The sequence below is a fragment of the Stegostoma tigrinum genome, chromosome 2, assembly GCF_030684315.1.
Source record: "Stegostoma tigrinum isolate sSteTig4 chromosome 2, sSteTig4.hap1, whole genome shotgun sequence".
Taxonomy (NCBI): Eukaryota; Metazoa; Chordata; class Chondrichthyes; order Orectolobiformes; family Stegostomatidae; genus Stegostoma; species Stegostoma tigrinum.
The window spans coordinates 146,198,098-146,224,418 of NC_081355.1; the positions used below are offsets into that span (position 1 = coordinate 146,198,098).

The window sequence follows — 26,321 nt, forward strand, 5'->3', positions numbered from 1 at the left end:
AGCTGGGCTGGTTGTGTGGTGCAGTGGGGGGAGTGGACGAACTGGGCTGGTTTTGGGATGCGGTGGGGGAAGGGGAGATTCTGAAGCTGGTGAAGTCCACATTGATACCATTGGGCTGCAGGGTTCCCAAGCGGAATATGAGTTGCTGTTCCTACAACCTTCGGGTGGCATCATTGTGGCACTGCAGGAGGCCCATGATGGACATGTCATCTAAAGAATGGGAGGGGAAGTGGAAATGGTTTGCGACTGGGAGGTGCAGTTGTTTATTGCGAACCGAGCAGAGGTGTTCTGCAAAGCGGTCCCCAAGCCTCCGCTTGGTTTCCCCAATGTAGAGGTAGCCACACTGGGTACAGTGGATGCAGTATACCACATTGGCAGATGTGCAGGTGAACCTCTGCTTAATGTGGAAAGTCATCTTGGGGCCTGGGATGGGGGTGAGGGAGGAGGTGTGGGGGCAAGTGTAGCATTTCCTCCGGTTACAGGGGAAGGTGCCGGGTGTGGTGGGGTTGGAGGGCAGTGTGGAGCGAACAAGGGAGTCACGGAGAGAGTGGTCTCTCCGGAAAGCAGACAGGGGTGGGGATGGAAAAATGTCTTGGGTGGTGGGGTCGGATTGTAGATGGCGGAAGTGTCGGAAGATGATGCGTTGTATCCGGAGGTTGGTGGGGTGGTGTGTGAGAATGAGGGGGATCCTCTTTGGGCGGTTGTGGCGGGGGCGGGGTGTGAGGGATGTGTTGCGGGAAATGCGGGACACGCGGTCAAGGGCGTTCTCGACCACTGTGGGGGGAAAGTTGCGGTCCTTGAAGAACTTGTTTTAATTGCTGTTCATTTTGTTTTACAAATGCTGCATTGAGATGCTGTAATTTACATCCAAATAAGTAATATCCTTATATGCATGTGGCACTTAAAATATTATGTAGTTTTTCTTTCTCCTAGTGGCAGAGATAATGTTTTTCTTTGTAAAACGTAATTAGAATAAGAGTTTTCTTATGATGTTCCTCATGGTTTATTAACACATTAGGTCTCATGGTCATCTACATCTGTCATCTCCACTGAGGATCCTTTTATCTGTCTTTGCTTTGCAGCTTTTCTTTTCAGCACGCGATGTTGGGTCATATGATAGAGATGGACATTAGAGGCTGCGGGCCACACCTCCAATGCTTTTTGCATCATTTACATTGTAATTTTTACTCCAATTGTTTGTCTCCCCTTTCTGTCCAACCTCCCCTTGCCACACATTCCCTTCCCACATTTGTCCTGTCTCGACAGTTCCATTTTGCCTGTGTATTTTTCCTGTGGCCATCAATCTTCATTAAGCTTTTAGTTTTATAGCCCCAAGTCTCCTTCCAATTGGTACCTTCAACTTACTTTCTGTGTTTTTGCTTGCCGCCTTCTCCATTTCCTTCTCTTTCATTTGAGGCTCAAAGTTCATGCCCCTTAGTTAATAACAATTCCTAGTTCCTTTAAATGCTAATCTCATCACAGCTAAGTATGCCTAACTTCCTTCATCTCCTTTCCATACACATTCAACAGCCTCAATATTCAATTTTTACTCATACTGTAAAACTCGCAACCCATTCCCATACCTCTCAATGGTGTCACCCAAAGCTTTCTATAAGTGAAAAACCATGCACTAATGCTGGCACTTAATCTTTAAGGGCTTGCAAAACAATACCAATATATGTAACTTCCAGTATATGCAAGTGCACAACTCTGCAGGCCTGGGCAGCGTTCTATATTAGGTTGCTGGCATATGTCTTTGCACATTCAGGATCACTTAGCAAGTGTTGTCCAATCATGGAATTACATGTAATATTGGACACATTGTGAGATTTGCAAGCACGGGCTGGATCGGACATGGTAAGTACCTTGCTTATTGCGAATGTTATGCTATCTTTGTACTTCATTCACAAATATGTGTATCACAGGGCAGCTCAGCATATACTGACCATCCCTAATTGCCCAGAGGGCAGTTAAGTGTCAAACACGTTGCTGGAGTCAAATGTGGGCACATGTTTCACACAACAAATGGTTCAAGTCTAGCATGCACTGCCTAGTAATGTGCTAGAGGCAGACTCAATTGAGGCACTGAAGAAGGCACTTGAAGATTAACAGAATAGAAATGTAGAAAATAGGAGCAGGCACAAGTTATTCTGCCTTTCGTGTCTGCTCCACCACTCAATATGTTCTCGGCTGATCATCCAACATAGTACTCTGTTCTGGCTTTGTCCTCCATACCCTCTGATCCCTTTAACCTTAAAAACTATATCGATCTCCTTCTTGAAAATATTTCAATGTTTTGGTCTCAACTGCTTTCTGTGGTATAGAAATCCAAAGATTCACTCTCTGTGTGAAGACATTTCTCCTTCTTTCAGTTCTAAATGGCCTACTCCTTATTCTTTGAGCTGTGACTCCTAGTTCTGGACCTCCTGGATCTGGGGGACATTCTTCCTGCATTTATCACATCTAGTCCTAACGGTATAATCTGTTAAGCCATTCTTGATAAGTCAACCCCTTCATCCCAGTCTAGTGAAAGTCTTTTGAACTGCAGCAAACTTTTTATTAACAGGCATCTATGGGACCAAGAATGTATCAGTTGATCAAGTATTTTGGTTGATCAAGAAGTCCACGTAATGCATGTACAAACACGCACTAAGTAATAGAAATGTAATGCGGGGGTATACACATCACTGTTATACTTCATTTACAGCATAAATTACTTAAATAATAATGCAACTTTGCCTTAAATAAAACTTACTGGCAGAGAGCCTTCTAAGTTGCAACGTCAACTTGACTACTTGGACTTCGCAAAGACTGCAATAATACAGTAACCTTCTGGTATTTGAGGTATATAATTTTTGCCAGTATATTGAGTGTGCCAGTTCATAAGGTGCCAGTTAAAACAAAGTCTGCTGTACCTCCAATGCCAGTATATCCATTTTAAATACAGGAATCAAAAATATACAGTTTTCCAGGTACAGCCTCACCAACACCTGATATCAAGACTTCTGTTTTTAAACTCCAAACCCCTTAACAAAAGGCCAAAATTCCATTGGCCTTCTTAATTCTGTGATGTACCTGCATGCTGTTTATGTTTCATGCACAACAACATCCAGATCGCTTTGTGCAGTGCTTTTTTGGAACCTCTGCCTGTTTAAATAGTGGTCTGATTTTTCATTGCTCCTACCAAAGTACCTTACTCTTCCTTCCCGCTTTGCACTTCACTACACTAACATCCATTTGCCTAGGTTCTGCCCACTGGCTCAACTTATTTTACATACCCTTGTAGATTCTTTATGTTCTCATCACAACAAGGCCCTCACCTGTTTCTGTATTGTAAGCAAATCTGGACATATTACACTGTGCCCCTTCCCCCAAACCATTAACATAGATAGCAACTGAAGTCTTATAACCGATGCTTGTGGCATTCCTCTAGTTATATCTTTCCAAGATGAAAAAATGCTATCAATCCAGGCTGTCTGTCTTCTGTGAGTTAAGTAATCTTCAATCTGTGCTAGTACATTAGCTGAATACAGTCAGCTTCAATCTTTTGCGATAACCTTTGATGTGCCAGTTTATCAAATCCCTTCTGTAAATCTAAACGCACATCTACCATTTCCCCTTTATCAACTCTGCTTTTTATATCTTCAAAGAACTTTGGAAAATTTGCCAAACATGATATCCGTTATACAAAACCATCCAGACTCTGGTTGAAGCTTATCTAAATACTCTATTTCCTCCTTAATAGTGGATTCTAGTATATTTCCAATGACAGATGCTTGAACATGGATGTCTTATTATCAGGATCCAGTGAGTTCTAGAATGTTTTGACCAATGCCTCCACTATCTCTACAATCACATCCTTTAACATCTGATACAAGATGGTGGCAATGTAACAGGGCTGCATGCAGGCTCTTGCTCAGGACCCATCTGCTCCTATCTGCTTTCCTTGTTTTACCTTTGCTACTGCTCTTTTAGTTTGCTTTATTTTCCTTTACTTTTGACCCTTTTTTCCTTCTTTCCTGTGATGGGTTGGTAGGCAGCACCAGCGCAGCAGTGGGAGCACATGCAGAGTGGCAGAGTTGGCTTCTCCCAGCGAGAGGAGGCCGGCAGCTGCAAGTGCATTCTCTCGCCATGTGAGGCCTGTGTCGAAGAGGATTGATGAAGGCAGGGTAATGGGCATTGTCTATATGGACTTCAGTAAGACGGTGAACAAGGTTCTGCATGGTAGACTGGGTTAGCAAGGTGACTCAAAGATAGGTGACGGTGGGGGGATTGTTTGTCCAACTGAGGCCTATGACCAGCGACGTGCCACAACAGCTGGTGCTGGATCCTCTGCTTTTCATCATTTCTATAAATGATTTGAATGTGAATATAGATGATATGGTCAGCAAGTTTGCAGATGACACCAGAATTGGTGGAGTAGTGGACAGTGAAGAAAGTTGTCTTGGACGACAACGGAACCTTGATCAGATAGGCAGAGGAGTGGCAGATGGAGTTTAGTCCAACTAAATGTGAGGTGCTACATTTTGGTAGGGCAAATTAGGGTAGGACTTATTTACTTAATGACAAGCTTCTGGGGAGTGTTGCCGAACAAAGACATTGGTGGGCACTTTCATAGTTCCTTGCAAGTGGAGTCACAAGTAGACTGGGTGGTGAAGAAGGCATTTGGTACATTTGCCTCGAATGGTCACTGCATTGAGTGTAGGAGTTAGGAGGTCATGTTGCAGCTGTACAGGACACTGGTCAGTCACTTCTGGAATAACACTTTCTATTCTGGACTCCCTATAGGAAAGATATTTTGTAATAGGAAAGGGTTCAGAAAAGATTTACAAGAACGTTGCTAAAGTTGGAAGGTGTGAGCTATAGGGAGGGGGTGAATAGGCTGGGGCTATTTTCCTTGGAGCATCAGAGGCTGAGGGGTGACCTTATAGAAATTTATAAAATCATGAGGGGCACGGATAGGACGAATAGCCAAGGTCTTTATCCCAGGGTAGCGGAGTACAAAATTAGAGGGAATAGGTTTGAGGTGAGAGGGGTAAGATTTAAAAGGGACCTAAGGGGCAACTTTTTCATGCACAGGGTAATGTGCATATGGAGTGAACTGCTAGAGAAAGTGGTGGCGGTTGATACAATTACAACATTTCAAAAGCATCTGGATGGATATACGAATACAAAGGGTTCAGAGGGATATGGGCCAAATGGTGGCCAAAGGGGCTAGATTAATTTAAGGTATATAGTTGACATGGCCGAGTTCAACCAAATGGTCTGTTACCATGCTGCACATCTCCATGACTCTAAGGGGCCAGCAACAAGGACATGACTAAGATCAGGTCTAATAGTGAAGATGATATGGCGACAGCTTTGGAATTTGGTATGAATATACGCTGCTATGTGCAAGTGTAAATGTGATTTGCATCTTTAAATCAAGTGATAACTTAAACTTAAGAACTTGCTTTTGGTTTCTGGTATCAGGAATATCTCTACTGTAGCCCAAACGATTACTAACAAGCACATTGAAAGCATGTTTCTGGTATCCAGCATCTCGAATCTGTTGATCTGCTTCATTGAAAATCATACCTGAAAGAAAAGTACTTATGTTAGAATAAGTTTAAGGCTACTTGAACATTAATATCAGCACGCTTTATAGCAAATAACTTCAAAATTCAGAAAGCCTACTAAACGGTGCACTTATTTTTATGTACTGCAATGGAGAATAGGTGCTTTTTGCTTGCTTTTTTGGTTCACAATATGTAAAGTCTTTTAATGGAATAACTTGAAGCCCAGGATCAGGAGCTTAGCGCAAAAGAAAAAGTGCTATCGGAGGAAAACTGTAACTTCAATGGTTGGTAATAGCTACTAATTTGACTCTCATAAGTTACTTTCATATCAAAAATAAATAGAAGAAATATTATACAGATTATAAGCTAAAAGACGAGTACAAAATTTAAAGAAAAAACAAGTTAAGAACTATGTAATTAGAGATACAGGGCCAGGCAATGTATTGCATGTGGATGATGTGAGAGCTGGTGGATCCCACTATAGCTCATGGTGACCACACCTACAGCAAGAGTTGCGTGTCTGAGGAACTCCGGCTCAGAGCTGATGAGCTGGAGTCCAAGCTGAAAACACTGAAACACATCAGGGAGGCGGGAAGAGTTACTTGAATGCTACGTTTCACGAGATGATCACTCCCCTCACAGTAACAATATTGAATTCAGTCACTGGTCAGGAACAGGTCAGTGTGACTACAAATGAGGCAGGTAACGGAATCCAGGAAGTAGTGATAGGATCCTCAGCCCCTGAGCTTGTAGAACAGGTTTGAGACTCCTGTTCACATATGAACAAGAGTGGGGGTTGTAGGCAGGATGACCATTCTAGAGGGGGTAGATAAGAGAATGTGGCTGCAATCAGGAAAATAAACACCGTTCTCTATGGGCAGAATCGAGACTCTTAAAGTCTGTGTTGCTTGCCTGGTGACCAGGTTCAGGATATCTCAACTGGACTGCAGAGGAATTTGGAGTGGGAGAGGATAGATACAGTTGTCACAGTCCATGTAAGTTCCAACAATAAAGGCAGAATGAGGAACGAGGTTCTGCTGGGGAATATGAGCAGCTAGGGGCTAAATTAGAAAGAAAAACTAAAAAAGTGATAACCTCTGGATTATTGCCTGAGCTACAAACAAATCGGTACAAAGTCACAAGAATAAAGAAGTAAGCGTGTGGCTCAAAGATTGGAGTGGGAGACATGGGTTTGAATTCATACAACATTGGCATCAGTGCTGAGGAAGGAGGGAGCTGTTATGATGGGACTGGCTCCAGAGTATAGGAGTTGGGACATTATGTTGAGTTTGTGCAAGACACTGGTGAGGCCTCTTCTGGAATACTGTGTCCAGTGCTAGTCAACCAGTTATAGGAAGGATATTATCAAGCTGGAGAGGGTTCAGAACAGATTTACCAGGATATTGCTGGGTATGAAAGATTTCTGTTATATGGAAAGGCTAGATAAACTGGAACATTTTTTCACTGGAGCATAGGGGTTTGAGAGGTGACCCAATAGAAGTCTATAAAATAATGTGAGGAATTGTTGATGGTAGTCTTTTCCCTAAGAAGGGGAATTTCAAGACTAGAGGACACATTTTTAAAGTAAGAGAAAAGCAATTTAAAAAAGGCATGAGGTAAATTTTTTGCACGGAGGATGGTTCATGTATGGAATGAACTTCCCGACGAAGTGATGTGGGTACAATTACAACGTTTAAAAGACATTTGGATGGATACATGAATAGGAAAGGTTAGGAGGGATATGAGCTAGGAGCAGGTAGGTGGGAATAGTGTAGTTTGGGATTATGTTTGACATGGACTGGTTGAACCAATGGGTCTGTTTCAGCACTGAATGACTCTATGAATCATGCTGGGACCAGAGTCCTGGCGAATTGCGTAACTGGAGCTGCGGATAAGGATTTAAGCTAAATAGTGAGGGGTGTGGGTTCATTGCATGGAAATTTATGGAAAAATTTAAGGGGTGACGCATTCAGCAGAGGTACTCAAGTTTCCAGAACAAGGAATAGGACAGAGAGTATGAAAAGGGTCAGGAATCTGACTTCAGGCACAGCAAACAAGGGGACAACTGAGAGAAGGGTGAGAGGGCCCGCAAGTCAATGCAGGACTGAGTGTTGTATCTAAATGCAGTTTATGAAACAATGTAATAAAATGTGAGGCTGGATGAACACAGCAGGCCAAGCAGCATCTCAGGAGCACAAAAGCTGACGTTTCGGGCCTAGACCCTTCATCAGAGAGGGGGATGGGGGGGAGGGAACTGGAATAAATAGGGAGAGAGGGGGAGGCGGACCGAAGATGGAGAGTAAAGAAGATAGGTGGAGAGAGTGTAGGTGGGGAGGTAGGGAGGGGATAGGTCAGTCCAGGGAAGACGGACAGGTCAAGGAGGTGGGATGAGGTTAGTAGGTAGTGGGGGGTGCGGCTAGGGGTGGGAGGAAGGGATGGGTGAGAGGAAGAACCGGTTAGGGAGGCAGAGACAGGTTGGACTGGTTTTGGGATGCAGTGGGTGGGGGGGAAGAGCTGGGCTGGTTGTGTGGTGCAGTGGGGGGAGGGGACGAACTGGGCTGGTTGAGGGATGCAGTAGGGGAAGGGGAGATTTTGAAACTGGTGAAGTCCACATTGATACCATATGGCTGCAGGGTTCCCAGGCGGAATATGAGTTGCTGTTCCTGCAACCTTCGGGTGGCATCATTGTGGCAGTGCAGGAGGCCCATGATGGACATGTCATCAAGAGAATGGGAGGGGGAGTGGAAATGGTTTGCGACTGGGAGGTGCAGTTGTTTTTTGCGAACTGAGCGGAGGTGTTCTGCAAAGCGGTCCCCAAGCCTCCGCTTGGTTTCCCCAATGTAGAGGAAGCCGCACCGGGTACAGTGGATGCAGTATACCACATTGGCAGATGTGCAGGTGAACCTCTGCTTGATGTGGAATGTCATCTTGGGGCCTGGGATGGGGGTGAGGGAGGAGGTGTGGGGACAAGTGTAGCATTTCCTGCGGTTGCAGGGGAAGGTGCCGGGTGTGGTGGGGTTGGAGGGCAGTGTGGAGCGAACAAGGGAGTCACGGAGAGAGTGGTCTCTCCGGAAAGCAGACAGGGGAGGGGATGGAAAAATGTCTTGGGTGGTGGGGTCGGATTGTAAATGGCGGAAGTGTCGGAGGATAATGCGTTGTATCCGGAGGTTGGTAGGGTGGTGTGTGAGAACGAGGGGGATCCTCTTGGGGCGGTTGTGGCGGGGGCGGGGTGTGAGGGATGTGTCGCGGGAAATGCGGGAGACGCGGTCAAGGGCGTTCTCGATCACCGTGGGGGGCAAGTTGCGGTCCTTAAAGAACTTGGACATCTGGGATGTGCGGGAGTGGAATGCCTCATCGTGGGAGCAGATGCGGCGGAGGCGGAGGAATTGGGAATATGGGATGGAATTTTTGCAGGAGGGTGGGTGGGAGGAGGTGTATTCTAGGTAGCTGTGGGAGTCGGTGGGCTTGAAATGGACATCAGTTACAAGCTGGTTGCCTGAGATGGAGACTGAGAGGTCCAGGAAGGTGAGGGATGTGCTGGAGATGGCCCAGGTGAACTGAAGGTTGGGGTGGAAGGTGTTGGTGAAGTGGATGAACTGTTCGAGCTCCTCTGGGGAGCAAGAGGCGGGGACCGCTTTGCAGAACACCTCCGCTCAGTTCGCAAAAAACAACTGCACCTCCCAGTCGCAAACCATTTCCACTCCCCCTCCCATTCTCTTGATGACATGTCCATCATGGGCCTCCTGCACTGCCACAATGATGCCACCCGAAGGTTGCAGGAACAGCAACTCATATTCCGCCTGGGAACCCTGCAGCCATATGGTATCAATGTGGACTTCACCAGTTTCAAAATCTCCCCTTCCCCTACTGCATCCCTCAACCAGCCCAGTTCGTCCCCTCCCCCCACTGCACCACACAACCAGCCCAGCTCTTCCCCCCCACCCACTGCATCCCAAAACCAGTCCAACCTGTCTCTGCCTCCCTAACCGGTTCTTCCTCTCACCCATCCCTTCCTCCCACCCCTAGCCGCACCCCCCACTACCTACTAACCTCATCCCACCTCCTTGACCTGTCCGTCTTCCCTGGACTGACCTATCCCCTCCCTACCTCCCCACCTACACTCTCTCCACCTATCTTCTTTACTCTCCATCTTCGGTCCGCCTCCCCCTCTCTCCCTATTTATTCCAGTTCCCTCTCCCCATCCCCCTCTCTGATGAAGGGTCTAGGCCCGAAACGTCAGCTTTTGTGCTCCTGAGATGCTGCTTGGCCTGCTGTGTTCATCCAGCCTCACATTTTATTATCTTGGAATCTCCAGCATCTGCAGTTCCCATTATATCTTATGAAACAATGTAAATGAGTTTGTAGGGCAGATTCAAATAGGTAAGTACAATGTTCTGGCTTTCAGAGAGAAATGGCTGCAAGAGGATCTGAGCTGGGAACTAAATATCCAAATATATACATCCTATTGAAAGGGCAGGCAGATGGGCATGGGGACGGGGTTGCCTTGTTAGTAAGAAACAAAATTAAATCAATAGCAAGAAGTGACATAGAGTTGAAAGGCGCAGAACCAGTATGGGTAGACTTGAGGAACCGCAAAGGGAATAAGACCCTGATTGGAGTTATGTATAGGCCTTCTACCAGTTGTCGGGATATTGGGAAGAAAATACATCACGAGATACAACAAGCATGTACGGAAGGCATTACTACAATAAGCACAGGGGACTATGTGCAGGCAGACTGGGAAGATCAGATTGGTAGCAGATTGCAAGAAAAGGAATTTGTGGAATGTCTACAAGATTCTTTTTGCAGCAGTGCATGGTGAGCTCACTAGCGCACAGGCAATTCTGGATTTAGTAATGGGCATGATGCAGATTTGATTCAGAAGCTTAAGGTGATGGAACCCTGAGGTGGCAGTGACCATAATTCATTCCACTGCAGAAGGAACATACTGAGAGGAGGATGAGGCAACCATAGCTAATAAAGGAAGTCAGGACAGCATAAAAGCAAAAGAATAAGCATACAATGTGCTGAAGGTTAGATAGCTAGAGGACTGGGAAGCCTTACAGATTCATCCAGCATAATAAACAGTCTCTTTGGCCCATCTCATCCATGCCAACCAGGTTTCCTAAACTCAACTCATCCCATTTGCCTGTGTTTGGACCATATTCTTCTAAACCTTTCCCATTCCTGGATCTGTCCAAAGATCTTTTAAATGTTGTCATTGTACCCACCTTTACCACTTCCTCTGGCAGTTCATTCCACATATGAACCACCCTCTGTGTGAAACAGTTGCCCTTAAGGTCCTTTTTAAATATAGTCATCGAGCTGTACAGCATGGAAACAGATCCTTCACTTTATTTATGCCCCTCATGACTTTATAAACTTCTACAAGGGCACCCTTCAGCATCCTAAGCTTCAAGGATTTAAACAGGCTAGGAGCGTGGGCAAGGAAGTGGCAGATGGAATAGAATGTGGAAAGGTGTGAAGCTACGCACTTTCATAGCAAGAACAGAGGCATAGACTATGCTCCAAATCGGGAAAGACTTTGAAAATGTGAAGCACAACAGTACTTGGGAGACTTGGTTTGGGATTCTCTTAAGGTTAACATGCAGAATCAGTTGGCACTTAGGTGATCAAATAGAATGTCAGTGTTCATTTCCAGAGGGTTAGAATACAAGAGCAGAGATGTCACTGCTGAAGCTGTATAAGGCTCTTGTCAGAACGCATTTGGAATATTGTGAGCAGTTCCGTGCCCCATCGTTAAGAAAGGATGTGCTGGTGTTGGAGGAGTCCACAGGAGGTTTACAAGATTGATCCCGGGGATAAGAGGCTTGTCATTTGAGGAGCTGTTGAGAACTCTGGGTCTGTGCTCAATGAACTTTAGAGGGATGACGGGAATCTTGTTAAAATTTACAGAATACTGAGAGGCCTCAATAGACTTGACATGAAGATGATGTTTCCACTGGTAGAAGAGACTGAGATCTAACAGCACAGCCACAGAAGGAAAGGGTGACCCTTTAGAACCAAGATGAGGAGAAAGTTTTTCAGCCAGTGGTTGGCTAATACAGAAGGCTGAGGAGACCAAGTCATTGAATGTATTTAAGACATAGATAGGTTCTTCATTTGTAAAGGAATCAATTGTTCCATGGAGAAGGCAGGAGAATACAGTTGAAAAACATATCACCCATGATCGAATGGCAGAGTAAATACAATGGGTCATGTGGCTTAATTCTGCTCCTCTCTCTTAGGTTTTATGCTGGGACCAGAGTTTTAGCAAACTGCATAACTGGGGCCTTAAACTAAATTGAGCCTGGGTGAGTCTGTGGGTAAGTGTATTCAGTTCCATCAAACTACTTGTGCCTTGAGCTGATTGGTACAGGGTCAACAAGATTAAAGTGTGGCTCAAAGACTGATGTGGGAGAAATAGGTTTGAATTAATGGGACACTTGCACCAGTACTGAAAAAGGAAGGAAAGCTGGGGCTGTAGGTAAGGCTTTAAACTAAATGGTGGGGATAGGGGATGGAGGTTAGGAGTTCAGTTGGATGGAAAACTAGAGAATCCTGGTTAAAGAATAAGGTAGGATTGCAGATTAAGGATGGAACCGATTGTTACCAGAAAAATAAAAGCAAGTGTCAGAATGTCTGAATGTCAGATTGTACCAAGGAAATATAAAAGTGTCAGGAAATTGGATAATACAACAAACTTAAAGGCTTCGCACCTCAACGCACAAAGCTTTTGGAGTAAGGTAGGAGAACTGATGGTGCAAATTGAAGTAAATGGATATGATCTCATAAACACCACGAAAGCATGGTTACAAGGAGAGCAAAACTCAGAACATAACATTTAGGGATATCTGACCTTTCAGAAAGGACAGAAGGAATGGAAAATATTCTTAGTAACAGACTAAATAAGGATAATTATGAGATGCGATTTAGGTTTGAATGATGTACACTCCATATGGGCACATGTAAAAACAGCAAAGGAAAGAAGAGATAGTAAGAACTGTCGATGCTGGAGTCTGAGATTACACAGTATGGAGCTGGAGGAACACAGCAGGTCAGACAGCATCAGAGGAACAGGAAAGCTGACTTTTCCGGTTGAGATCCTTCTTCAGAAATGGAGAAGGGCTAGGGGTCTCTGAAATAAATTGAGAGAGGAGGAGTGGGGCTGGGGAATGTAGATGAGGTGGTGATAGGTGAGTGCAGGTAGGCAATGGTGGGGGTTGATCAGTGAGGTGGGTGGAGCCGAAAGGTGGGAGAGAAGATGAACAGGTCAAGGAGGCAGGGATGAGAGGGAGGGTTGGTCATGGGATGAGGTCGGGGGTGGGGAGGCTTTGAAGCTAGTAAAGTCCACATTGAGCCCATTGGGTTGTAGGCTCCCAAGACGAAATATGAGGTGCTGCTCTTCCAGTTTTCAGTAGCGTCATTGTGACACTGAAGGAGGCCCAGGATGGACATGTCGTCCAGGGAATGGGAGTGGGAGGGGGGGTTGAAGTGGTTTGCGACTGGAAGGTGTTGTCGTTTGTAGTGAACCAAGCTCCGGTACTCTACAAAGAAGAGATAGGTCGGAGTACTGTACAGACTCCCAAACAGTCGCCACTCTGTCGAAAAGGCTACAAATTAACAAATAATTGGATCATGTAAAGAGAATACAGCATTGACTATGGGTGATTTTAAGTTTCATGTTAATCAAATTGAAAAGGGCAGCTCTAACAATCCATAGAGTGCATTAGATATAGTTTCCTTGAACAATATGTCACAAAGCCAACCAGGGAGTTGAATATTGTAGATCTGGTAATGGGTAATGAGGTAGGCTAAATAATGATCTGAGTAAAAGATCCCCGAGTAAATGGTGATCATTACATTAAAGAACATAATATTAAGCTTCAGTGTGAACAGCTTGATTCTGAAATAACAAGTTTAACTTAAATAAAGCTAATTACATTGAAATGATGATAGAGTTAGCTAATGTGAACTGGGTAGATGAGCAGGAATGACAGTAAGCAAGCAGTGGCTGGCTAACATGTAAGGTGATAATTCATAACTCTCAGCAAAAGCACATCCCAGTGAGTAGGAAAGACTCTAAGAAAGGGATAAAACAACTATGGCTAAAAGTTAAGGAGCGTATTCGGAAAAAAAAAGCCTATAAAGAAACAAGTGATAGCCTGGCAGACTGGGATAAATTCAGACGCTAGCAAAGGAGGACTAAAATGAGAATAAAGACAAAGAACTGTGGATGCTGTAAATCGGGAACAAAAACAGAACTTTCTGGAAAAGCTCAGCAGGTCTGGCAGCATCTGTGAAGAAAAAAAATCAGAGTTAGCATTTCGGGTCAGTAGTTCTGAAGGAGCAATATACTGCAACCATATTTGTAGATGACAAAAATAGGTGGGAAGGCAAGATGCAAGACGAATATGAACAGTATTCAGAGAAATATTGATAGGTTAAGTAACTAGGCAAAAAGGTGGCAAATGGACTATAATGTGGACAATGTGAAGTTGTTCATTTTAGAAGGGAAAACAAAAGAAAATGGTATTATTTAAATGGAGAAAAAACTGCAGAAAGCTGCAATACAAAGGGCATTGGGGGTAACTGTGCATGAAACACAGAAAGCGAACATGCAGGTAATTGGGAAGGCTAATGGAATACGGCCCTTATTTCAAACGACAGTGGGATGTGTTTGTGGAGTATAAGAATAGTTAAGTCTTATTGTAACCATACAAGATGCTGGTGAGACCACATGTGGAGTCATGTGAGCAGTTTTTGTCCCCTTATTTTCATTTCATTGGAGGTAACGGCCTCGTGGTATTATCGCTGGACTGTTAATCCAGAGACAGGTAATGTTCTGGGGACCTGGGTTTGAATCCCGCCATGGCAGATGGTGGAACTTGAATTTAATAAATATCTGGAACTACGAGTCTAATGAAGACCATGAATCCATTGTCGATTGTCGGAAAAACTCATCTGAGTCACTAATGTCCTTTAAGGAAAGAAACTGCCATCCTTACCTCATCTGGCCTTCATGTGACTCTAGAACGACAGCAATGTGGTAGACCCTTAACTGCGCTCTGGGCAATTAGGGATGGGCAATGAATGCTGCCTAGCCAGTGACACCCTCATCCCATGAATGAATAAAGAAAAAACAGTTCAGAGATGATCCCGCTCACAGGATCACTGCTCATTGGAATTTAGAAGTATAAGAAGTGATCTCATGAAGACCATAAGATATAGGAGCAGATTTAGGCTATTCAGCCCCTTGAGTATGATCCACCGTTTGATCTTGGTTGATATGTTTCTCCTGCCTTCTCTCCTTGATTCCCTTACTAATCAAGAACCAATCTATTTCTGTCTTAAATACACTCAATGACTCAGCCTCCACAGATTTCTGTGGCAATGAGTTGTACAGATTAACCAACCTCTGGCAGCAGAAATTCCTCCTGATCTCAGTTCTAAAGAGTTACTTTGTCACTCTAAGGCTGTCCTCTTGGTTACCAGTAACAGGTAGGATTCTTAAGGGGTTTTATAGGGAAAATACTGAGAGGATGTTTCCCCTCAAGGGACAATCTAGGACCAAAAATCATAGTTTCAGAATTAAGGTTGCCAATTTAAGACTGAGATGAGGAGAAATTTCTCTCAGAGGGGTGAGTGTCTTTGGAACTCCTTGCCACGGAGAGCTGTGAGGGCAGAGATCTTGTGTATTTTTTAAAATTCATTCATGGATGAGGCACTGGCTAGGCCAGCATTTATTACTCATCCCTAATTGTCTAGAGGCCAGTTGGAAGTCAAACCATACTGCAGTAGATCTGGAGTCACATGTATGCCAGACCAGGTAAAGATGGCTGTTTCACTTTCTGAAGGACATTATTGAACCAGACTTTTTTTTCTGACAATCGACTATAGTTTCATGGCAATCATTAGACACTTAATTTCAGACTTTTTTTTATTGAATTCACATTCCATCATCTGCTATGGCAGGATTTGAACTGGAATCCCCAGAACATTATCTGGCCGTCTAGTTCAGTGATAATACCACTCATAGGACATAGAACATTACAGCACAGTACAGGCCCTTCGGCCCTTGATGTTGTGCCGACCTGTCATACCGATCTCAAGCCCATCTAACCTACACTATTCCACGTACGTCCATATGCTTGTCCAATGACACTTAAATGTACCTAAAGTTGGCGAATCTACCACAGTTGCAGGCAAAGCGTTCCATACCCTTACTACTCTCTGAATAAAGAAACTACCTCTGACATCTGTCCTATATCTTTCACCCCTCAATTTAAAGCTATGCCCCCTCGTGCTCGCCATCACCATCCTAGGAAAAAGGCACTCCCTATCCACCCTATCGAACCCTCTGATTATCCTATATGTCTCAATTAAGTCACCTCTCAACCTTCTTCTCTCTAATGAAAACAGCCTCAAGTCCCTCAGCCTTTCCTCGTAAGACCTTCCCTCCATACCAGGCAACATCCTAGTAAATCTCCTCTGCACCCTTTCCAAAGCTTCCACATCCTTCTTATAATGCGGTGACCAGAACTGTACGCAATACTCCAAGTGCGGCCGCACCAGAGTTCCGTACAGCTTCACCATAACCTCTTCTTTCCAGAACTTGATCCCTCTATTAATAAAAGCTAAAACACTGTATGCCTTCTTAACAGCCCTGTCAACCTGGGTGGCAACTTTCAAGGATCTGTGTACATGGACACCGAGATCTCTGCTCATCTGCACTACCAAGAATCTTACCATTAGCCCAGTACTTTGCATTCCGGTTACTCCTGCCAAAGTGCATCACCTCACACTTGTCCGCATTAAACTCCATTTGCCACCTCTCAGCCCAGCTCTGCAGCTTATCTGTGTCTCTCTGTAACCTACAACATCCTTCGTCACTATCCACAACTCCACCGACCTTAGTGTTGTCTGCAAATTTACTAACCCATCCTTCTACGCCCTCATCCAGGTCGTTTATAAAAATGACAAACAGCAGTGGACCCAACACCGATCCTTGCGGTACACCACTAGTAACTGATCTCCAGGATGAACATTTCCCATCAACTACCACCCTCTGTTTTCTTTCAGCAAGCCAATTTCTGATCCAAACTGCTATATCTCCCACAATCCCATTCCTCTGCATTTTGTACAATAGCCTACTGTGGGGAACCTTATCGAACGCCTTGCTGAAATCCATATACACCACATCAACCGGTTTACTCTCATCTACCTGTTTGGTCACCTTCTCAAAGAACTCAATAAGGTTTGTGAGGCACGACCTACCCTTCACAAAACCGTGCTGACTATCGCAAATCAAAATATTCTTTTCAAGATGATTACAAATCCTATCCCTTATAACCTTTTCCAACACTTTACCAACAACTGAAGTGAGGCTCACTGGTCTAAAATTACCAGGGTTGTCTCTACTCCCTTCATCAACAGGGGAACCACGTTTGCTATCCTCCAGTCTTCTGGCACTATTCCTGTCGGCAATGACAAGTTAAAGATCAATGCCAAAGGCTTGGCAATCTCCTCCCTGGCTTCCCAGAGGATCCTAGGATAAATCCCATCTGGCCCAGGGGACTTCTCTATTTTCACACTCTGTAGGATTTCTAATCCCTCTTCCTTGTGAACCTCAATCCCACCTAGTCTAGTAGCCTGTATCTCAGTATTCTCCTCGACTACAATGTCGTTTTCTAGAGTGAATACTGTCGAAATATGCCCCTCATATTGTTTTTAAAACTTTCTTCTCTCACCTTAAAAAATATGGCCCCCTCTCTACTTTGAACTCTCCCACTCGAGGGAAAAGACCCTTGCTATTCAAATAATCACCTCATGCCCTGTTGAGTGCTTCCATTGAATGTGCCTCCAACACAGACGGTGCACTCCAGATCACAACTACTCATTGTATGAAAAAGCTTGTTCTCACATTGCCCAAATTACCTTATATCTCTGCCCTCTTGTTCTTGATCAGGATCATGAAGGAACAGTTTCTTTCTGTCTTCATTTCTCAGTCCCTCAGTCATTACCACCCCAATTTAATGCAGAGATAGATAGATTCTTAATTTGTAGGGGAATCGTATGTAATGGAGAAAGCGCAAGAGAGTGGACATGAGGAGTGTCAGAGCAGCCGTGATCCTATCTAACGGTAGAGCAGATTGAACAGCCAAATGGCCGACTCCTGTTCCGATTTCTTCTGTTCAGATCTATCAAATGAGTATTAGAATTTAGTGCAATTTTTTTGCCTTTTCCCTACAGCCCTGAATTGAATCATAGAGTCAAGTAGCATGGAAATAGATCTTTCAGTCCAACTAGTCCATGCCAACCATCTTCCCAAACTAAGCTAGTCCCACTCACCTGCACTTGGCCCCTATCTCTCCAAACCTTTCCATTTCATGAACTAATCAAAATGTCTTTTACATGTTCTAACAGTACCCACATTCACCATTTCCTCTGGCAGTTCATTCCACACACGAACTATTGTCTGTGTAAAAGAGCTGCCCCTCATATTGTTTTTAAAACTTTCTTCTCTCACCTTAAAATATATGGCCCCCCTCTCCATTTTGAACTCCCCCACTCGAGGGAAAAGACCCTTGCTATTCAAATAATCACCTCATGCCCTGTTGAGTGCTTCCATTGAATGTGCCTCTACCACAGACAGTGCACTCCAGATCATAACTACTCATTGTATGAAAAAGCTTGTTCTCACATTGCTCAAATTACCTTATATCTCTGCCCTCTTGTTCTTGATCAGGATCATGAAGGAACAGTTTCTTTCTGTCTACACTTCTCAGTCCCTTCATGGTTTAGAAAACTTCTACCAAATCTCCTCTTACCCTTCTTGTTTCCAAGAAAACCAGTCCCAACTTCTCTAATTAACTTTCACAAGAGAATGTTTTCATCCCTGGCACCAAATTCATACACCTCACCTCTACTCTCTCCAATGCATTTGCATCCTTAATAATGTATGGCACCCTGAACTGTTCACAACACTTCAACTGAGGTCTAGTGGCTTATACATTTTAAGCATAACCTCCTTGCTCATGTACTCTTGTGACCCTACTATTAAAGCCTGGGAAGCTATGTACTTTACCAACTGCTCACATTATATGTCCTATCACATTTAGTGACTTATATGCACACACATCCAGGTCTCCGTACTCATACACGTCCATTAGAGCTTACTTTATACACATCCCCAATGTTTCTTCTACCAACATGCATTACCTCACACTTCTCCACATCATCATTGACCCGCTCAACCGATTTATCTGTCATTTTATGAAATCCTCCTCATGGTGTAAAATGTTAATAGGTTTTGCATCAGCAATAATCTTGAAAACAGTAGCTCCCAAACCAAGATCCAGATCATTACCATTTATATCAAAAAAGCAAGGGTCTCAAAACCAAGAGCAGGGAACTCTATCACAACCCAAAAAAATCCATTCATCCTCTGATATAACAAGGTGTAGAGCTGGGTGAGCACAGCAGGCCAAGCAGCATCACAGGAGCAGGCAAGGTGACGTTTCGGGTCTGGATTCTTCTTCAGAAATTGGGGAGGGGAAGGGGATTCTGAAATAAATAGAGAGGGAAGGGGAGGCAGATGGAAGACAAATAAAGGAGCAGATAGGTGGAGAGGAGGCGGACAGGTCAAGGAGGCAGGGATAGAGCCAGTAAAGGTGAGTGTAGGTGGGGAGTTAGGGTGGGGGTTGGTCAGTCAAGGGAACACAGGCAAGGAGTGGGAGGGGGAGTTGGGTATGTTGTATGTAGTATGATGTCCATATTGATACCAGTGGGCTGCAGGGTTCCCAAGTGAAATATGAGGTGCTGTTCCTGCAACCTTCGGGTGGCATCGTTGTGACACTGGAGGACACCCAGGATGGACATGTTGTCCCAGGAGTGGGAGGGGGAGTTGAAGTGGTTTCCAGACTAATAGCAGAAATAGTGAATCAGAGATTCAAAAGCATGGCCCTTCTGAAAATCCAACCCAAACTATGGATCCGATACGTGGATGACACTTTTGTCATCATCAAACAGACCAAACTAGAACAGATACGTCAACTAATAAACAGCACTCTCACCGGCATTAATTCCACCAGGGAAGAGGAAAAGAACAAACAGCTCCCATTCCTGGATGCCATGGTAGAATGCAGAGCCAATGGGAAATTCCTGACAAGGGTACACAGAAAAGCCACACACTCTGACCAAGTACTGAATTTCAACAGTAACCACCCCAACACCCACAAACGAAACTGCGTGAAATCACTATTTTAACGAGCGACAACACACTGTAGCAACCCACAACTACGCTAAAAAGGAGTACCTCCACCAAGTTTTAAGGACAACGGATACCCAAGCAACCAGATGTGATGAAGCCTATCATATGAACAACAACAGGAAGATACTGCATGCCCTAACACACTCATCATGCAACAGTACAAAGAACATATCCGAACTGAGCACAAGTCTCCTACAACCCTTAGGCGTTAGTATAGCACACAAACCCACATCAACCCTATGCCAACTGCTAACTCAAACCAAAGACCCCTTACCCACTGTGGGCAGGACCAACATGTACAAAATTCCACACAGTTCCACTGCGACAAATATTACATTGGACAGACAGGAAGAAAATTGACCACAAGAATATTTGAACACCAACTAGCAACAAAAAGACATGACTAATACTCACTCATCTCCATTCACACGGATAAAGAGAACCACCAGTTCAATTGGTACAACACCAGGATCCTCGCACAGGCCAAACAGAGACAAGCACAGGAATTCCTAGAGGCCTGGTTCTTCACCAAGAAGGTAATCAACAAAACATAGAGCTAGACCCTATACATATACCACTGAGAAGAAAAACCAGAAATAAGGCAATCAACTCCAACAGACCTGAGAGTTTAAATACCAGATGGGAAAACACAATAGTGCTTCATCGGAGGGTGCACTGATGATGTTACCCAGCAGGGTAATGAAACGTCTGTGAATTAATGAACCAGCTTGGTGAGTGAGCCAACCATAGCATCCACAACCCGAGCTATAAATCCACTCAAGAATCTTAGAGACCAACAGGCGAAGTACGCTCAAAATCGGCCTGTAAACCATTCAACTTATATCCAATTTTATCTGATTTATAAAACATCATTCAGAACTACCAGATGTTTCAAAGCATTTTACAACCAATGGAGGACTTCTTGACTGTAGTCATTGTTGTAATGTAGGAAATGCGACGGACAATCTGTATGCAACAAGTTTCCACAAACAGCAATAGCATGATGACTACATAATACATTTTGTTATGTTGATTCAGGGATATTAGAGATAATTCCTTGCTGTTCTTCAAACAAAGTCATGGGATCTGTTACGTCCACAAAGGAAAGAAACCAGGGTCTAAAATTAATGTCGCATCTGAACAAAAGTACCTCTGAGTGTCCAGCATTCCCTCAGAATGTTTTGGACTGTCAGACATCATTTTGAGGTTAGATTCATGGGTGTGCAGGAAGCAGTGCCACCCTAACTAGGAGCACAAGGCCATAAGTAAAACCAGGCCCCTTCTCTGAGGTTAGTTGGAGGCATGGCAGCTCAAGGCTTGAGAAAAATTACTTTCAGGGTGTAGGCAACAATCCTCAGTTTAGTCTTGGGATGAGGCTCAGCAGAAAGGTGGATCAAAAAGGGAAGTGAAACTGCTGGAATGATAAAATTTTGGGTGTTGGGGGGGAATTAGTTTTAATCATCTTGAGCCTGCAGGAAGACTTTCCCTGAAAAACTTGTGCTTTGTTGATGATGGACAAGAAGGCCTTGTAATGGTTTGTACTTAAAAGCATTTCATAAATAATTTTCATTTTAGAAGAGCCCATAAACTAAACACCAGATTATTGACCTCTAGCTGATTTGTAACAGGTGACTCACCTAGTTCTGAAGACAGTGATAATTTTCTCTCTAAATTGCTTGGCATTTGTTTCATATACTGATTGTCTATATTACCATGGTGCCGAGATTCAAGCAGTCGTACGGGGCCTTTAGTAACTCGTGGCTGGAATCTCCACTGCGCGTGCTGGTTCCCCTCAAAGGGCACATTGCCAAAAGTGTAGCCTTCGTTGTTCAAGTTGAAGTAGATGAACAGGAATAGGGTCCAGGTCACTGATGTGAAGAGGCACCCATAGCAGAAATAGCGTAGTGTGACACTGCTCATGGTATCCCAAACATCGTTACAGGCCCATTTTCAATCCTCTGAACCAATACACAAAGTCGAGCTGATTTGTCTGAGGGAAAAGAGAACTAAATGTCATTCTCCAAAAACCCATTGTGGTGACATTATTTTAGGACAAACTATTCAGCATTACATAAACAGTGTCTTCCTAAAATTAACGCAAAAACTAGCACTGTCAACATTGTCATAAAGGTGGCATCTTATTTAAAAAGAACAGCATTTACAACTTGCATTTATATCGTACAATTTCATAAATTAACACTATTGAAAGAAAACAGGTCATGTGGGGAAGGGTCTGGTTGAAGAAATTTGCATACATTTATACTGAGAAAAACTGAAAACCAAAAGCCATGTTTACAAACTTATCTCACTGCAATAACCCGACCTTTACTTCTGAGAGTATAGAGCTCAGTCAAAGCAAAATATTCCATTTGAGTATTGAGGTGGTTACTAAACAAAGTTCATTCAGCAGGGGATTAATGCACAAACAATTAATTATTAACAGCAGATTTTCAGTAAAAAGTTGTTTATTTCAGACTGCTATAAAATGGCACACTGGTCCAGAATTTTCTGCAGTACACAGCCTTAAGTGGAAAGAGCCGGAAAATCCGGCAGTGACGCATGACCATCCCACTCAAAACCACAGAAGTGCTATGTTACAAAAAGACACCAATTGGTCCATTGAGCCTGCACCAGCTCCCCAACAAGCGTTATGACTGAATACCATTCTGCCTTTTCCTCATTCCAATGTACATTGTTCTGTTCAAATAATCATTTAATGGCCTCTAGAATGCCTCGATTGAACCTGCCTTACCTAGACATACCACACAGTGTATTTTCAACCTGAACTATTTTTTGTGTAAACATGTTTTCTCGCATAACCTTTGCAATTCACTTTAAATCAAATCCTCTTGCTCTTGATCTTCTTACAAGCAATAATAGTTCCTTCCTATGAACTTTGTGAAGAAATCTCAGGACTTTGAAAACTTCTATTAGAAATCTTCTTTGAGCTCTTGTCTCCTAGGAGAACAGTCCCAACATCGCCAATCTATCCTCATAACTGAAGTTTCTTATCCCTAAAACTATTTTTTGTAATTTTCTTCTGCGTTCACATTCTTCCTTTAGAGTGACACCCTCAGAACCGTACACAATACTCCAGCTGAGGTCAGACAACTGTGTTGTATAAGTTCTGCATAAGCAGACCAGTTTCCGCACTGAGTGAAAGCCGATAGAACTGCAGATGCTGTAAATCAGGAACAAAACAGAAGTTGCTGGAAAAGCTCAGCAGGTCTGGTAGCATCTGTGAAGAAAAAATCAGAGTTAACGTTTTGGTCCAGTTCCGAGGAAGGGTCACCGGACCTAAAACATTAATTCTGATTTTTTTCTTCACAGATGCTGCCAGACCAGCTGAGCTTTTCCAGCAAATTCTATTTTTGTTCCATGCTGATTACATTGACTCTAGGATATCATCCAGGATAGGAGTGCTGCATTATATTTCCTTGCTGTGGGCGAATGAGGGGGTTAAGTCAACAGAAGACATCCATGTCCTTGGCCTATTACCATGAGAAGTTATGGGTTCTGTACGTAATTTAGAGGACTGCTGCAGTCAAATTCTTCCTGCCTCCACAACCCTTGTGGGTCTGACTTGCCGGTAGGACAGAACACTACCTACTCTTTCAACAGCGGTCCCTGTGTCACAGAATAATACAGCATGGAAACAGGTCCTTTGGCCTAAAATGTTCCATGCTGACTATGGTGCCCACTCAGCTGGTTCCAATTGCCCGCATTTGGTCCATATCCCTCACCTTTCCCATCCATGTATCTATCCAAATGTTTTTTAAACATTGCTATTATACCTGTCTCAACCACTTTCTCTGGCAGCCTATTCCAAACACACACCACTCTCAGCCTGAATAAGTTGCTCCTCAGGTCCTTCTTAAATCTTTACCCTCTCACCTTAAACCTATGCCCTCTGGTTTTCAATTCCCCATCCCTGGGAAAAAGACTATATGCATTCATCCTATCTATGCCCCTCATGATTTAATACACCTCAGTAAGGTTACCCCTCATTCTTCTGAGTTCCAAGCAATAAACTCCTATCCTAGCCAACCTCTCTCTATAACTCAAGCCTACCAGTCCTGACAACATCCTGATTTATCTTTGTACACTTTCCAGGTTAACTATGCTTTCCTGTAACAGGGTGACCAAAACTGTACACATTACTCCAAGTGCAGCCTCACCATCGATTTATACAACTGTAACATAACATCCCAACTCCAATGCTCCTGAGATGCTGCTTGGCCTGCTGTGTTCATCCAGCTGCGCACTTTATTATCGAGTTTTGAGAAGATTTGTAGCTCAGGTTGAGGTTCTGGATGTGAGTTTGCTCGCTGAGCTGGAAGGTTAGTTTTCAGACGTTTCGTCACTTATTTTTATTTGAAAAAATATACTTTATTCATAAGATGTATAAAAAAAAACATATTTATACACCTACCCAGTCATGCAAGCCGCTCTGGGCTACCCAGGGGGTACGTACACCAACTAAAGGGAAAAAAAAAGAAGAAAAAAACAAAGCAAAGAAAATACCCTGGCAGTCGTCACCCCGCACAATCCCCGTTGGCCCCCTGACCAGTTGGGGAAGGCGCCAGCTGGGCCCAGTTACCAGATAGGTGCCTTTTTTCCATTCTGGACGAGGGGTTTCATACAGTGGTCTTTCCCCACCGTGCCTTGGCGGCGGCTGCCCCAAGCTTTAGCGCATCCTTCAGCACGTAGTCCGGGACCTTGGAGTGCGCCAGTCTGCAACACTCGGTCAGGGTCAGTTCTTTCAGCTGGCAGACCAGCAAGTTGCGGGCAGACCAAAGAGCGTCTTTCACCGCATTGATGGTCCTCCAGGCGCAGTTGATGTTGGTCTCGGTGTGCGTCCCAGGAAACAGCCCGTAGAGCATGGAGTCCTGCGTCACGGAGCTGCTCGGGACGAACCTCGACAAATACCACTGCATCCCCCTCCAGACTTCCTGCGCATAGGCACACTCCAGAAGGAGGTGATCAACAGTCTCGTCACCCCCGCAGCCGCCTCGAGGGCAGCGTGCAGTGGCGCAGAGATTCCGGGCATGCATAAAGGATCTCACTGACTGAGCCCCTCTCACCGCCAGCCAAGCAATGTCCTTGTGCTTGTTTGAAAGTTCTGGCGATGAGGCATTCTGCCAAACGACTTTGGCAGTCTGCGTGGGGAACCACACGACGGGATCCACCCTCTCCTTTTCCCGAAGGGTCTCGAGGATACTACGTGCTGACCACTGCCTGATGGCCTCGTAGTCAAAGGTGTTTCCCTTCAAAAATTTCTCCACGAAGGACAGGTGGTACGGGATGGTCCAACTACTCGGAGCGTTCTGCGGCAACGAGGCCAGGCCCATCCTTCGCAACACCGGGGACAGGTAGAACCTCAGTAAGTAGTGACACTTGGTGCTTGCGCACTGAGGATCTATGCACAGCTTGATGCAGCCGCACACAAAGGTAGCCGTCAGGGCAAGGGTGGCGTTCGGTACGCCCTTTCCCCCATTTTCCAGGTCTTTGTACATGGTGTCCCTGCGGATCCGGTCCATCCTCGAACCCCAAATGAAGTGGAAGATGGCCCGGGTGACTGCAGCGGTGCAGGTCCAGGGAATAGGCCAGGCCTGTGCCACATACAGTAGTACCGAAAGCCCCTTGCACCTGACAACCAGGTTCTTACCCGTGATGGAGAGGGACCGGAGCGTCCACCTGCCCAGCCTCTGCGTCAGTTTGGTGATACGCTCCTCCCAAGTCTTAGTGCACGGCCTAGCTCCACCGAACCAAACACCCAGCACATTCAGGTAGTCTGTCCTGATGGTGAAGGGGATGAAGAAGCGGTCGTCCCAGTTCCCGAAGAACATGACCTCGCTCTTACCCCTATTGACTTTGGCACCCGGGGCCAGTTCAAACTGGCCGCAGATGTCCAATAGTCTACTCACCGACTGACGATCGGTGCAGAAGACGGCGACGTCGTCCATGTACAAGGAGGTCTTGACCTGAAGGCCTCCACTGCCTGGGATAGTCACGCCCTTCAGGCTCATGTCCTTCCTGATGGATGCGGCGAAGGGCTCCACACAGCACACGACCAAGGCAGGAGAGAGCGGGCAGCCCTGCCTGACTCCAGATCTGACGGGAAAACTGTCCGATTCCCACCCGTTGATCGAGACTGCGCTAACGATGTTGGTGTAGAGCAGCCGGATCCAATTGCGGATGCCCTCCCCGAACCCCAATTTGGAGAGGACGTCCCTCATGTAAGCATGAGAGACCCTGTCGAAGGCCTTCTCCTGGTCCAGGCTGGCAAGGCAGGTGTCCACCCGCCTGTCCTGCACGTAGGCGATCGTATCCCTGATGAGCGCGAGGCTCTCAGCGATCTTCCTGCCCGGCACAGCACAGGTTTGGTCAGGGTGAATCACCGACTCCAGGACAGACCTGACCCGGTTGGCTATGACCTTGGCCAGGATTTTGTAGTCCACGTTCAATAGTGAAATGGAACGCCAATTCTT

At 44.8% G+C, this 26,321-nt stretch overlaps 1 protein-coding gene across 5 annotated transcripts in view; it reads right to left on the reverse strand.

The window, feature by feature from the left end:
* The window catches only part of galnt11 (UDP-N-acetyl-alpha-D-galactosamine:polypeptide N-acetylgalactosaminyltransferase 11 (GalNAc-T11)), a 175,728-nt gene that overhangs the window by 51,351 nt on the left and 98,056 nt on the right, over positions 1-26,321 (reverse strand). For 2 of the 5 annotated variants that reach the window (XM_048551074.2, XM_059639861.1), the window contains exons 3-4: positions 21,468-21,820; positions 5,454-5,577 (exon numbers count right to left, since the gene is read on the reverse strand). In XM_048551074.2, coding sequence (XP_048407031.1) covers positions 5,454-5,577; positions 21,468-21,750 — 407 coding nt within the window. In that variant the 5' untranslated portion in view covers positions 21,751-21,820. Of the gene's footprint in view, positions 1-5,453; positions 5,578-21,467; positions 21,821-22,085; positions 22,239-26,321 lie in introns of those variants that run through there. The other 3 variants (XM_048551093.2, XM_048551084.2, XM_048551106.2) reach the window with 3 other exon arrangements.